Raw genomic sequence first — 14,025 nt, forward strand, 5'->3', positions numbered from 1 at the left:
TCCTGTAGGTGCTGCTTGTTCAGATGGGACCTACTGTGTCTTTTCCAGCTTGAATATCTGATTCACTCAGCCAGCTATGATAGATACTCCTCAGTAGCCACTCTCCTGTTTGTCCCTGTGCTTCACTTTATCATTCCTGCCTCCCATATCTGCCTCTCCATCTGTTTACATTGCCCTCTAGGTCAGTCCATCCTCCTGTGTTGCCTTTTATACCCTTGGCTTTGAGGAGAGGGGGAGTGGCCCCAACTGGCACTGCAGAAGATCCTGGTGGCTCATGGCACAGGCGGTTTGAATCTCACAGGTGTGAAAATAGAGGCTCATCTTGAAGAACTCATTACAGGTGAGTAGCATTCACTTAGGAATGAACAAATGCCCCCCTGTGCTATCCTTGTTTTCATTAGCATGCCTCAGCACCATCTTCCTAGGGCCTGTTTTGCTACCTAGGTCCCCTAACTTGGCAGTGGTTCTGCAAGCATGTTCTCTCTTCAGATTCATGCCACTTGCCCCTCTCCCTCTGAATTCTACTCTCAAGAACTCAGGGTTTTGGAAAATGGTACTAAGGAGGCTGGGGTCTGCATGGCATTTGATAGCATCTCAACTATTGGTGCCTCGGTCCCCTAGCAGTCCCCCAAGGGACAGTAACTCGGGGGAGTGTGGCAGAGGCAATACTTGCAGAACCACAGTTCCTAGTGAGCAGCCCTTTTCCTGGAAGGTTGTGGTAGGGGTAGAGGAAGCTGGCTAAATATAATGGTGTTTCCACAAAGTATGCATTTGGTATAATGTGCTGGAAATATTTTACCCCTAAACTCTTACGTATGATCATAGTGAGCAGGGCAGTTGTTGGGATTTCAGTTGAAACTTCAGGATAGAGAGCTGTTCATCAGTCATATAGTCCTGTTTAAGTAACCAGTCACATCCTTGAGCTCAGGAACTGAGAGCCCCCAGCTTTTGCACAGCTATCTAGATTGTAGAGTTTTTGGAGGGCAGGGACTATGCCTCTTATATATGCCCAGAATTTACAACGTTGTAGAAACTATGCTACATTTTTCCTTCCTATCTCTGTTCACCTAGTAATTTATGGGGAAGCTCACTCCTGTTTTAAGCTATGATGATGCCCTAGGCTTGTCTGGCTTAAATCTCTAGATCATCTTTTGTTTATTTTCAATGATATGTGGGGGCTTCTGAACTTAAAATACTGAGGTGCTTCAGTGAAGACACTACATCTGGTGGCAGAGATATTCCACCTCCTCAACAGGCGCTAGCTAGGTGGACTGAGAATTCTCCCATCAACTTTGTGCTGTCTACACGGGGGGGTTTAGGTCAGTTTAACTGCATGGCTGAGTTGTGTGGGTTTTTCACACCCTTGAATAATGTAGTTATATAGACCAGGCCTTACTGTTTCTATGTAAGTAGTTAAGTCTTCCAAGAATCAAAAATGCATTTGCCAAGAGGCTTGGATTTTGATCTATTGCTGTTACGAAATGGACATGCTTGGTCTGATGCAGAAAGTACCACAATAAATGTAGATATTTAGCATATTTGGGGAAGTTGTAATCATCCTGATCTTTCTCAACTGTTAGTGAAATACAGGCCAGTTAGTTTAGGCACTGTGTGTACTAACATATGTGGTGATGCTAGTCTATTTAAGTGGCTGTATAGTTTAAACCACTGCAACTCCAGAGACCAATTTAGGGGGTCATGGATGGATGTGAATCCAAATTTTATAGCTAAAGCTCTGCAAATCTACAGCCAGCTGCTTTATATCCATGGATCAATTAGCTGTAGATACAAATTTTGTAATACACAGGGCTCTAGTTACATGTGTGTACTTGAGTTTATTTTAGGACTATCCAACTGAAAGCCTAAAACTGCATTACATCTATCCTGAGTGATCATGCACTAGTTAAGGGGCTTATCTGTATTGAAAATGACATCAGTTTAACTCTTGCTTGAAAGTGTAAGTGATGATGCCACTCTGACCTAATCTTCTAGCTTGTGTAATCAAGTATGCAAAATTTGAACAGGTCTGCAAGATGAGGTCACTATAGCCTGTTTGTGAACAGATAGGCCTGGATAACTTTTTTTACCCAGAAAAGTTGGCCCAATTAGAGCTATTGCATGACCCTCCCCCATGCCAACAACAGCACAAACACAAATGGTTACATTTCAAGTACTATTTGAATTATGGTGCATGAACCACAGATGTATACTTAGCTTAACTAAATGATTAGCCCTTTGAACAGTGAAACAGCATCTACCTCCAGGGATCCAAACTAATAAATGTTAGCTTCTACGACCCTGGTCAAATAGATCTCTTGCCTCTTTATACAATAAGGATATAAGGTTACACTTTTATTTACAAGTTTTGAAAAATGTACAGTTTCTTACATGGGTTACTTATGCAAAGTTATACTTTCAACAGACCAATGTGCACATGAGTTATGGGGACAGTGGACAACACAGTTATAGGTCTCATCTCACACTGCTGTTTAAAAAAAAGTACTGCCTCCAAAATATACAAGCTTGCAAAAGATTGTAAATCCAAACTCATACCTTTTCAAACAGGGAAAGATATTTTCATTGAATTGGGTGGAAACTAATAAGCATGTAGCTGTTGCGCACACATGCACCTCACCAGTAATTTACAAAGAGCAGGAACTGCACAGCCTCAAGTGTCCCATCTTACAATTCTTAATTCACTTTCCACAACAGAGTTGCATTCTGGCACTGTTTTAACTATTACAGTTAGATAGAGGGAATCAAGTGCTAATGAATGTGATCCCACCTTTGAAGCTTTGTTTTTTCCTACCTCAATTTTTTAACTCAAAATAGTAAAGTTAGCAAGATTTTGAACTTAAGTACAACAGCTCAACATGGGTATGTCCAGTCAGTACCTCACTGAGAGGACTAAAAGTAACCTATTTCATCAATATCCTCATAGGCATATCCTTTAAAACCCATTTTCGTAAATTAAAAGGAGGTACTTTGCATGTCACCTTAAGTACCATAACAGTAATCATACCTTATCTTGCACCTGAAGTGCAGAAGCAGCCAGTATCCTCCATTTTCACTCTCTGATTAGTTGGACTGCCATCAATCAGTTATGTTTTGTATTTCTAAACAGTTGACAACCCAATAAGACCAGGGAAAAGAAAAAAGTTAATTCTTCCTGCAGTACTTACAAATGCAGTGGGGTCTAAAACCAACAGTCGAGGTAAGTGACCAGCCTGGACAGATCAGCACTCTAGTAATATCAGTTAAAAAATGTATATACGTATATAAACATCCCTTTTATCAAGCTACACATAAGCATCACTGTGTATAACACAATTACAATTAAAAGCTTAGTGTACACTACAGAAATGCACAATACTGCCCTAAGACTGGAGAAGGGGGACCACAGAAAAATGAATTCAGCATCAGTAATTCTTTTGCAAGTAACCCAAGTACAGTACATTTGACTTCAAAATGGGTGCTTTCTGATGTCCAAGGAAGGGAAGCTTCAGCAAGGGAGAGTGGCAACAGCACAACAGCTAGTTTGCGTTCAAAGTAAATGCAATGATGTTAGAGGAAGATGACTCAGACACTTCATATATATTTTCCTCATCACCAGAGTGTTCATTTGCATCATCCAGGGTCAACAATCACGCCAACTCTGTTCTACTATTGCAGAAACCCGTTTTTCATATTCCCGCTTATTCTCTTGGTATAGTTGAGCTGCCTGACTGTTTGCTGGACTGTTGGGATTCGGCTCATCCAACAGAGACTTAAAAAAAAACAAAAAAAAATCCTGTCAGTTTCATAGGTATAACACTTGAAAACTTATTTCCAGTAATTAGTTCAAAAAAGTGTGTCACGTGGTCAAGCGGTGTAACCACAAGATATTGCAGTGTATTCTGGGTTATTTGCTATTATCACAGATACTAAACCCTCATCTTTCACATGAGAAGTTTGAAATATGTAACCAGTGTTCTGTTACCATAACAATATTCCCATTATAGGTTCTAAAGGCTAAAAGATTTCTCTCCTGGTTTTACGTTCCCCAGTTAAATCAAAATAACCAAGGACATAGTATAAGACCTGATTAACATAACTTTGTCATTGGGTACTTAACTCTCCCCACCTGCCCTCTACCAAAAAACTCCCTGTAATTGATTAGAATCATTAGCAGGGGTAATCAATTATTGTAGGTCAAGGTCCAGACTCAGGGAAAAAACAACAATACTGATAATAAGTAAATAAAAAAAGATGTCTGTCCATTCAAAAGCATCTGGTGGTCCAGATTTGGCCAATGCTCTGCCTATTGCCTACCCCTGCATTAGACTGTTTAAGTCCATTGCTTGTTAAGGTAAACAAAGCAGAATAGTGGTAATTTGTGGTGGAAACTTGCTCAGAACTAGATTTTTGTCATTAACTGAGATGTGTCATAGCAACTTTACATGCAAGTATAGGATTACAATAAATACTGGAAAGTCATTTTACCTGTATGGATGTTAAGATGGAGGACACATCATAGGTTGGACTCCAACGATTCTGAAGAATATCCAGACATATACTACCATCTGCGTAGACTAGAGGAGGGGTTAAAAAGAATGGTTGTATAACAATGTAAGATGTGATAAGATTGAGGATAGGGTTCAAAAAAACAAACACAGAAGTGCCACACCAAATTTTTGCCAACATTACTCAATCTTCAGAAGCCTAAATAATGAAACTCTCATTAACTTGTTCTAATGTATGTCACAAGCCTTAAAAGTTGATGAAATTTAACAGAAAAATGACCCCGATCTCTTGAAAAAAAAAAGTCAGACTTTGTTGCTAAGGAGAGTTACCTAGAAATTAAGTAATGTTTTTAGACTGCTTATTTAAAATAAAAGCACACACACCCAACTTGCTCCCTTGTGACCTCACAGTTAGGGGCTATGAAGAGGTCTCTATCATGCTACTTCAAGCAAGGATTAAGTAGCAGAAACAAGTTTACTTTGAAGAAAAAACTGTTTTCATGCAGGTGACTATAGTAACTAAACAAGGAACAGAAGCAAGAAATTGTTTAAGGTGGTCTTTCCACTCACTAATTTAAGGAACCCTCCCCCGCACTTAATAATGCATTTGATCCATACCTGGTTAGCAACTAAACATGAAAGTTCTATGGCGGTTCTATTTTTATTCAGGTCCCAGCAAATGTTTAATGAAAAGCCTTTGGAATTAAGAGAGTTATGCAGGCCACAATGCCATATTGTTAGTCAACAGCTACAGCTGGAAGCAAGCATAGTATCCAAGATGAAGGAATGCAATCTGACATTGAATTGAAATATCCACTCCTGAAGGCAGCCACCGAAACAGAGAAAACAATCTAGCTAGCTTTGATTGTACAAGCCACATTTCTGAATGCAGTGAGTATGAGAGAGACTCTGTAAGAACACTGCAGCTGATATTATAAACCACCATGGTACTGAAGCATAGACAGAGCTGTTGAGAGATGCAGGTTTCACAGAAAAGGTCAAATTCATCTTAAAAGTGACAAACGTAAACTTTAAGAGTACTGTTATGCCTGTAAATGTCAACATGTATTTACAAAGATTATTTTGCATGAGGCCACATAAGGACAAAGAGGATCCCACTTGAGTGTTTTTTTGTTATTTTTTGTTTGTTTGTTTTTTTAAAAGGGAACTCTATGTAGCAAAGTCATAAAATGGAATGCTGTAACCTCAAGCGTTTGTTTTTAAAACAAGGACAACGTTCACGCAAGATTCCACTCTTTCTGGTTAACTGAATTAACGAGACTTTGTGTAAATGAACATGATTTCTTTCCCTCCCCACCTCTCGGTGTGGAAGGCCTCTTTGTCCTCTGACCCAGAGGAATTCTCTGAGCAAACAAACAGATGTTTAGCCAGAAATACAGTAGCCAAATAAAATGGGAGCCTAAGGGATTCACATAACACTGCTCCATAAGAGTTGTGAATCAAAGGAGTTCTCCCCCTGCCCTAGAGTCTGAGTGCTACTTGAGCAATGTCCAATCCCTGCTCCCTCCTGTATCAGACTGAGAGCTAGTTCACTTGTTACATAAAAACAAAGATGTTTATAAAAAGATTACACTGTCTAATCAGCAAGCATTTTTTTTACTCTAACTTTTATTGTGCTGTAATAAGCCACAAACCACAGAATGATTGCATCTTATACGGGTACTTACCATTTGGATGAAACATTTTAGAGACAAATCTAACGGTAGGTGGCTTATTTGGATATTCTTCTGTGAATTCTATTGTAAGTTTGAAAGTTCCTGGAGTTGAAAGAGAACATTATAAATAACTTTGTTCAAGGACATCCATATGCTTCACAAGGGATGGGCAAGTATCCTCCATTTATAGATGGAGCATAGAGAGGTCCAATGCATTATCCTAACGTCACACACAAAGTTGGAAATAGAATTCAAGCTGTTCAGCTCCACCATTCCTCTGCTCTAAATCCTAGACAATGCCTCATATTTTGAGCAGCCTCTCCAAATAAAAGAATAATATTCACCATTCTCTTATGCAGAACTGTCCTACTCAGACTATTCAGAAATTTTAGATGAGGAAGTCAGTCTGTCCTCAGTATCCTGCCAAAGATCTCGTTCTCTTTAGAATAACTCTTAAACATCCAGAAGCATAGAAAATAGTCGTTCTGCAAGTCCAGAATATTGCTCTTCCCTGCAAAGCAGATTCCTAATGTTCCATTCCCAACAATACATAACTGGACTTATTTTTGTTTTGAAGTTTGATGCTTGTAATAGTATTTTTAAGAGATCATATTTCTAGGAGCCTAATGCACGTGACTTCCCTTGTACATCAAGTTGTGTGGAACCTTTCTGCAACATTGTCCATTTGCTGAATCCATGATAATCTGCCTTGAGGAGCCAATACAAAGAAGTTTTGGAGGATCAATTATCTGCCAGCCATTTGGTGCAATCAGAGCAACTCTGTATGACTTGAGACTACCAAAACTTGTGCCCCTTAAGAATTGAGATGGTTAAATCCTTTGAGCCCAACAACCTTAAGGTAGCTTCTGCTGATACAGGCTATTTTTGTCCTTCTCCTAAAGCTATGAGGATGTGGGGAAACAAGTCAGTCAACTTAGCTGCAGACAAGCAGAGTCCCACATATTGTGAGTGCTAGCAAAAATTCAAATAGGAGTGAGTGAATGATGAACTCTAGAAACACCCATCACTTGGAAGTGAATACACTGAACCTTTTTACAGTACTATCCTCGATCCACCAAATAAAAAAAGCCAGACATTTTGTAGTATACACAAAGAGGTTAAACAGCCACAAAACAACATATGAAGCTAAAAAATATCCTCTTTACAACTGAAGTCTCCTGTAACTGAGATATATCCTTGTACCATCTATCAGTGTCAGGTTAGCATATACAACCAGTTGCCATGATTAAGGGAAACACTGCAGTTTTACTTTTCTTGTAGTGCACCTTCTTCCCAGACCAGTGACAGCTTAGTTTAGAGCTAAAAAAAAAAATCAGATATCTTGAATATAAGAATTCATGTCTCTACACTGAGTATATGTTAATACTAGTTATTGTTAATATTAATTGTACGCATTTAAATGGTATTTGTTAAGTGGAAAGAGTGGTTTTAGCCAAACATTAGCTGTTCTAGAAATCTTCAAGCCTTCCCTAGTGGAAAGCATCAAGGGACAGCCAAGGAGTACTTTTATTTGTCAGCTCCTTTCCCTTCTGTCGAAGGTCAGCAGGACTAGCATGGTAGGATGCCTGTAGTTTGTTCAGCAACAGCTGAACAAACAGCAACTCCAGAACAGCAGTAATAATTGTATTTCTAATATGCAGATGGCAAGTGCACAGAAACCTGAAAGCCTTCAAATGCAGTGATGGAGAGTCTAATTTCCTAATACTGCACTTTCAGTACACAAGCTGGCTATAAAAAGAAGCATCATTATGATTCCAATGCCATTTATGAAGACACTGAAGCTCAGATAATACAATATAAACAGGCATATCATATTAACATTATGTATTTTTAATTTATGGAATTACATATACATTTTTACAATTACTGGGAATCTAGTCTGTACTACACAAAATTAGGGAGGCGGGTAAGAGATCAACTTGGAAACGGATGCGCCATTAGGGAATCAATTTCAACATAACCCTGTATAGATGTATTGCTCATGCTACATAAGGAAAGGAATTAAGTCTTATTTGTGTCCACAAGCAGAAGATAGACCTTGTTAAATGGCAACATCAACACACAATGCTTTTTAGTGGAGTTCCATTCCTCATGCTCTTGGATTTGAGGTTTAGGAAGGCAAATCAAGCTGGATTGCCAGACTTTACCACAAGCAATGCTTCTTACAGACTGTTTGGGCAGCAAACAGATCACAAAGTGGATAAGCATCTGGCTGAAAACTGAGCACAAGCTACCACAAATGGTGTGCCTATGACAAACATCAAGGGGTTCTCAAAATACATCTGTAAGACATGACTAGAATTATTCTAGAACAGTGGCTAGAATGTTAAGAGGAGAGAGTGGAGAAGCCAATCAGCCAAGAACAAACAATATCAAACCCCATTTTAAACAGATCCTACTGCCAGGCTGTTGAGGAAAAAAGGCACCCTGATGTCCTGCTTAACATAGTGAGTTTAGTTACTCAAACAGCCCTGTTGTAAGTCAAAATGCATTTATTCAGTTATTGTGGGCCTCAGTGCACTCATTTATCCATGGTTCTACTTGAAAAGATTTTCACAGCCTCTCACAGAAGTCTCATTGTTTGGCCTCACTAAAGACACATTACCACTCCGAAGTTTTAATGAATCAAACTGCAAGTCACTCATATTTAAAGGCTACATGAACTAAATAAGCGTGGTTCTGCAGACCATACTCAATAATAAGGGGAAAGAAAAAAAAATTTGTAAGTAACTCATGCAACAGTCTTATAAACATATGGTAAGGCAGATGCATTGTCTTCTTTCAAGGGCCAACAACTTAATCTTCTGAGGTAAGCAATGGATGGTGCATTGCCTAGGATGAGACTACCTTGACATGACTTCCAAGTTCAGGGTTGCTAAGTCAGCCACAATAATGAGCAGTGCAGACCACCACTAAAACATGGTTTTCGTATTAGAAGTATTACCTCACATGGCAACGGAACAAAAAACTGGATGGACCTATAAGGTTCAGTGCACCTCACGTAAGCCACCAAGGACCTTTGAAGTTGGGCATCCAGAGAAGGGCCTCAGAGGTACACAAACACAGAAAGGATGCAGGCAGAACAGAACCCATAAATGGAACTCTCACCATGTTGGATGAGATCTGAGATTCTCATAGCACCAATTTAATCCATCATGTACCAAATTCTACAGTTAGTCACTAAACCCCAAATCTCTTACTCTGCCAGCTAACACTGTCACCGGGAAGTGATTGCCACGAAAAAATCATGGGCTTACAAATAGTGAGTGACCCAAAAGAAATGCATCATCTTGGTCGCAGCCACATTAGTCCCAGACACTCAGGTTTTTTTAATATGGAATTTAAAAATACCAACCCCTGCATGAGCTCAGAGAAGAAGGCTGTTGAGACATGGATATACCTTTGACTAGTTCATGAATAGCTGAACAGCTGCCAGACAAACCTGAAGAGTTATTACATTACTCAGGACAGGCAAAGAAGGGAGTCAGGTACCTCTTATGTTAAGTAAACTAGTCTACAAGGTCCTGCTTTCACACTTGAAATCTTGTCAGTTTACAAATAGGCAGTCCTGGCTTCTTGAAAGTCATTTAATTGGACACCACATGCCTATAAAGCTTCCTCTAGACAGGACACAAAAATTCAGGGGGAGCAGCTTAAGTTTGAACAGAGTGAGGTGGCCTGGTTCTGAGTGATCACTCCTGGCCAGACTCAGACTGATGGTATCTGTAGTACAGTTAAGAACTGCACCCATCTGAACCAGTACAAGATGAACCATTGGTCTCTCCTTAGCATGGCCAAGATTTTTGCTGAAAGATTCCAGCACAAAGTTAAACACTTCCCTCCCTCGCAAACTGAGATGTCTCTGGCTCAAGCAGTTTTTTTTCCCCTACCATTACCAGAGTCTGTAGTTTAGGTGAAAAAGAGATCCACCATTAGCGTCCCCCACTGGAGAAAGTTCTAATCTACATGTACTCCATGACCCAGAGACCAATTGTGAGAATCTATCACAAGAAGAGCCTCCTTATTGATCTCCCTTTGCTTGTCAGAAAAGGGAACAAATGTTTGTAGGTGTGGGAGTAGGCACAGTCCTGGAAACAGGAAACCCAGACCAGTGATTATAGCTTGTGCTGAGAACACAAACTATGCCCCCACCGCTTTCCCCTTATGGATAGTACAATCCTGCTTTCACTGAAGTCAACAGCAAAACTTCCACTGAAGTCATTTCATAGTATTTCACCCTGGTCTCCTGTGGTACTTTAATGTATTAAGCACAGCATTCTGGATAAAGCAAGTGAGACACAGCTGTCCTCTGGGAATAATGCATTCCCAATGAGGCATCACAAGATCAACCAAGACAAAAACGTTCAGACTGGTTTGATGCCTAAAGTGTCGCCATCTGCTGCTGGTAAAAAAAGATGCTGCAATGAGCTGCCAGACCATTAACAGTCCAGTATTACTGAAGAAAGCGTTTTAGAGTCAGGTCTTACTAAGCCAGAATGGGTGTAAGAAACTAAACACCACTACGCTAACCTTAGTGAGAGGCAGAGCACAAGTTAAAGGCACCACTAAGCTACCCTAGTAGTACCTGGAGATCTCACCACCTAGAAGTGTTGGTCCTGATATGCCGTGCTGTAGGAAGTAAATATATTCTGGTCTGTCCAAGATATTAAATTTAAAAGAACACCCATAGGCTGTGGTCGGGAAAAATTAGCAAAGATGCTGTTTCTCCTCTCTCAAGTATGAGATGGGAATCCCAGTGGGCACCAGTGCCAGAGTACCTTCCAAGGAACAATCCAGCAGGCACCAAGACTATATGCTCTGCTAAAGCTCCCAGAGTGCTTGGATATCAGCATGACACTTAAAAGCACACACAGTGAATGAGCACCAGTCCCAAGTAATACCAGAACCCATTCAGCCCCAGGTCTAGATCTAAGCACAATACCAATACTGAAAGCCACAACTGACATTAACATGCTAATACTTCCAAAAAGCTGTTCTACCACCTTCAACATACCAGTTGGAGTACTGATGTCAGAAGTCCTTAGTAACTAAACTTCTCAGTTACCCTAACACTGAGCCATAGACATAGGAGAAGGAGACTCCAATGTTTCAATCTGCAGGAGATACAGAGGAGACACACCCCCAGGTATTAACCCATTCCAGTAAAGGCAGTGCACCAAGAACCTGGGCCTCTGAGCAGTTCTGGTAACATTAGCGTATCAAGGCCAAGGAGACAAAAGGGAGTATCTTGCCTTATACAGTTTCATAAATTGAGAGGAAATACCTAGCACCAAGCACTTCAGAAAAAAAAAGGATACCCAGGCTCCAGACTAAGGCACAATATAAGCTGGAGCTGCATTAATTAGAACTGAGGCAGCTCCTGTGATGAGCTTCTTGACAGATCAAGGATGAAAATGAAGCGGCTGAAATACTCTTGGGTTTTGAGGTATGGGAAGTTAAAGCATGCTCAGTAAGGTAAAGCATCAACTCAGCCTGCAAGGTGTCCTCAGAGGGTCAGAAGTATTAAGAGCTAGAGTTTGCCATAGGCTTTCAGCATGAGAACCAAGAATAATTAGAGTCTTGCACTGATGGTACTTTTATAGAGTGTTTCACCATTTTCAGTTCATTTGCTTTGAATATTTGATAGCATTTCATGTCTAGTGAATTTCCACTATGTGTGCTGCTCTTTCATACAGCATCAGTGAAGTGAAAACATTTTTAGAGAAAATAAAGCCAAAGAAATTGGCATAGGATCTTAGGAGTAGGTGCAAATAATAAACTTACCTTTAACTCTATAAACTGACTAAATTTCAAGTTGGTGTCCTTTTAAGTTGACTAAAGCAAGGAAATTTAAAGTGAAGGGCAGAGTAGCCATTTATTAAGAGAGCCTAGCTTTTGCATATCATGGGATTTTAAAGATCACTTCCTGTATTAAAGGTACGGTGATAGACGATCCAGTGAAACATTGTCCTGACATAGGAAAATTCAAACTTGTGTAACACTCTAGAAGCTTAGAATGACATCCAATATGCACCCTTTTCTGTTTAACACAAATACCTAGGTTGACCATTTACATTTCAAGCATGAAAATCACTTGAAAAAAATAACCCAGGGTTATGATAGAAATGCCAAGAGATTCTAAAAGTGCTTTAACTAGACAAAGGACAAAACACAGCTGACGACTGCAAGCTGATCTGCATTTGTTTTTGTGCAGTGAGATAGTAACCAGATTCTAAATTTACAAAAAAGTTAACACTTTTTTGGAAAAGGGAAGGAGGGAATGTTCCAAGGGTCAGGGATGAAACTAAACTAAATATCAAAGTTCTGCTCTCGAATTTGCCAGGTGAATCTCAACTAATGGTATGTTCTCCTGACCTGTACAGAATTCTCATGAGGAGAGCAAAATATCTAGTCTAAACCTGTTGCAAGGACCCAGGAGAGTAACATTTTAAGATTATGTGAAGCTTTCTCAGTTTAATTCTTTACACACAAACAGATAAGAACAGACAAGTAGAGGACTTTAACTATACTTACCATCTTCAAAAGGGGTCCCCTCAGGGCTGGAAAATAAATAAAAACAGCTATTACACCATACACCCTTTTGGTCCCTCCCCACCACAGAAACAGGCTTTAAAGTTTTTCACAGACTTACACAAAAATGCCCCAGTTGGTGCCCTGCTTCTAAATCTGTAAGGGGGGGTGGGGGGGAAGGGATGATGTGCATGGGTGCAAGGTTTTTCAATCCTAGGGAGAGAAGTGGACCTGGACCCTCCTAATTTGTATTCCCAAAGAGTTCATAGCCCAGAATGGGGGAGGGGGCACGTGTGTAGGACGAGGTCCCCCTTTTCTTAAGGCTATTGGGGAGTGTATCAAAGGCCCCAACGTAACACTCACAAAGTGGAGGGCGCTCCTCTAGGTAACAGATCCCATGGCTATGCACGGAGGCTGCCCTGACATTCGCACGGCGCAAAACCCCCTTTTGGCGGCCACCGCCCGGCACGGGCCAGGGCTATGGGGAAAATCTGGGAAGCTGTCGGGCATGCGGGCCCCGTCTCTCGGACGCTGGCCCGGCCCCACCCACCCCCGTTTCCTCCCCGAGGGTGCGAGTCTCTCCTACACCGGCTCGACCCCCCTTCCCCCGCCCGGCCCGGCTCCGGCCTCACCCGAAGATGACCGCGTTCCACACCATGATGTTGTTCTCGGAGGGGGCCCCGCTCACCCCGGCCGGGGGATCCTCCTGCAACCTGCGGGGCAGAGACACAGACCAGCCATGGGACACCCCGTCACTGACCCCGCCCACGGCCCCCCTCCCTCCGTCAGCGTAGCCCTCCCCTCCGCGAAGGGCGCAAGTAGCGCAGCTAGCGAGTAACTCCCCTCCCCCGTGAGCTGCGCAAGTACCGTAACCCAGCGGGTACCTCCACTGTCATGAGCAAGCCGCGTAACCCGCAGCCAGACAGCGTGGCCCTGCGTTACGCAATCAGCGTAGCGCTCCCTATTCCGCCGCCATGTTAGGCTACCCCCTCCTTTCCCGGTAGAGGCGCGGGCCCCTTAGCCAGCGGGCTCGTTACCTCTTGAAGTCCCGCATAAGGCGCCTCCGGGCCGGAGTTGACATGGCGGGCTCAGGATTATAAATCACTCATACACGAGCCCGAAGAGGGAGATAGGGACGAGGCGCCCACGGCAACAGCGGCTAGGTCCGACTGAGGCGGCGGGGGCTGGCGACAAGCGAAACCGGCCTCTACCACTGTGCCGGGGACACGGGGGAGGCTTGGGCGGCAGCTACTACTGATTCCTGCGTCTGCGCCTGCTGCCGGGCGATACCACTG

The 14,025-nt window shown here is 41.9% G+C and overlaps 1 protein-coding gene across 1 annotated transcript; it reads right to left on the reverse strand.

The window, feature by feature from the left end:
- Nucleotides 1–2,339: 2,339 nt before the first annotated feature.
- UBE2A (ubiquitin conjugating enzyme E2 A) lies at nt 2,340–14,025 on the reverse strand. Its single transcript, XM_073361339.2, has 6 exons — nt 13,768–14,025; nt 13,363–13,443; nt 12,734–12,759; nt 6,191–6,280; nt 4,483–4,571; nt 2,340–3,766 (listed from the first exon to the last, which is right to left on the reverse strand). Exons 1-6 carry the CDS (start codon nt 13,809–13,811, stop codon nt 3,638–3,640), a joined length of 459 nt encoding a protein of 152 aa, XP_073217440.1. The 5' UTR covers nt 13,812–14,025; the 3' UTR covers nt 2,340–3,637.

The sequence above is a fragment of the Lepidochelys kempii genome, chromosome 9, assembly GCF_965140285.1.
Source record: "Lepidochelys kempii isolate rLepKem1 chromosome 9, rLepKem1.hap1, whole genome shotgun sequence".
In the NCBI taxonomy this organism is placed as follows: Eukaryota; Metazoa; Chordata; order Testudines; family Cheloniidae; genus Lepidochelys; species Lepidochelys kempii.

Bases quoted from the DNA above. Each gene is read 5' to 3' on its own strand.
- UBE2A (XM_073361339.2), bottom strand. From the start codon at position 13,811: ATGTCAACTCCGGCCCGGAGGCGCCTTATGCGGGACTTCAAGAG. The intron at 13,444-13,767 runs GTAACGAGCCCG...TCTGCCCCGCAG, and splicing joins CTTATGCGGGACTTCAAGAG to GTTGCAGGAGGATCCCCCGG. The intron at 12,760-13,362 runs GTGAGGCCGGAG...TTTATTTTCCAG, and splicing joins TGGAACGCGGTCATCTTCGG to CCCTGAGGGGACCCCTTTTG.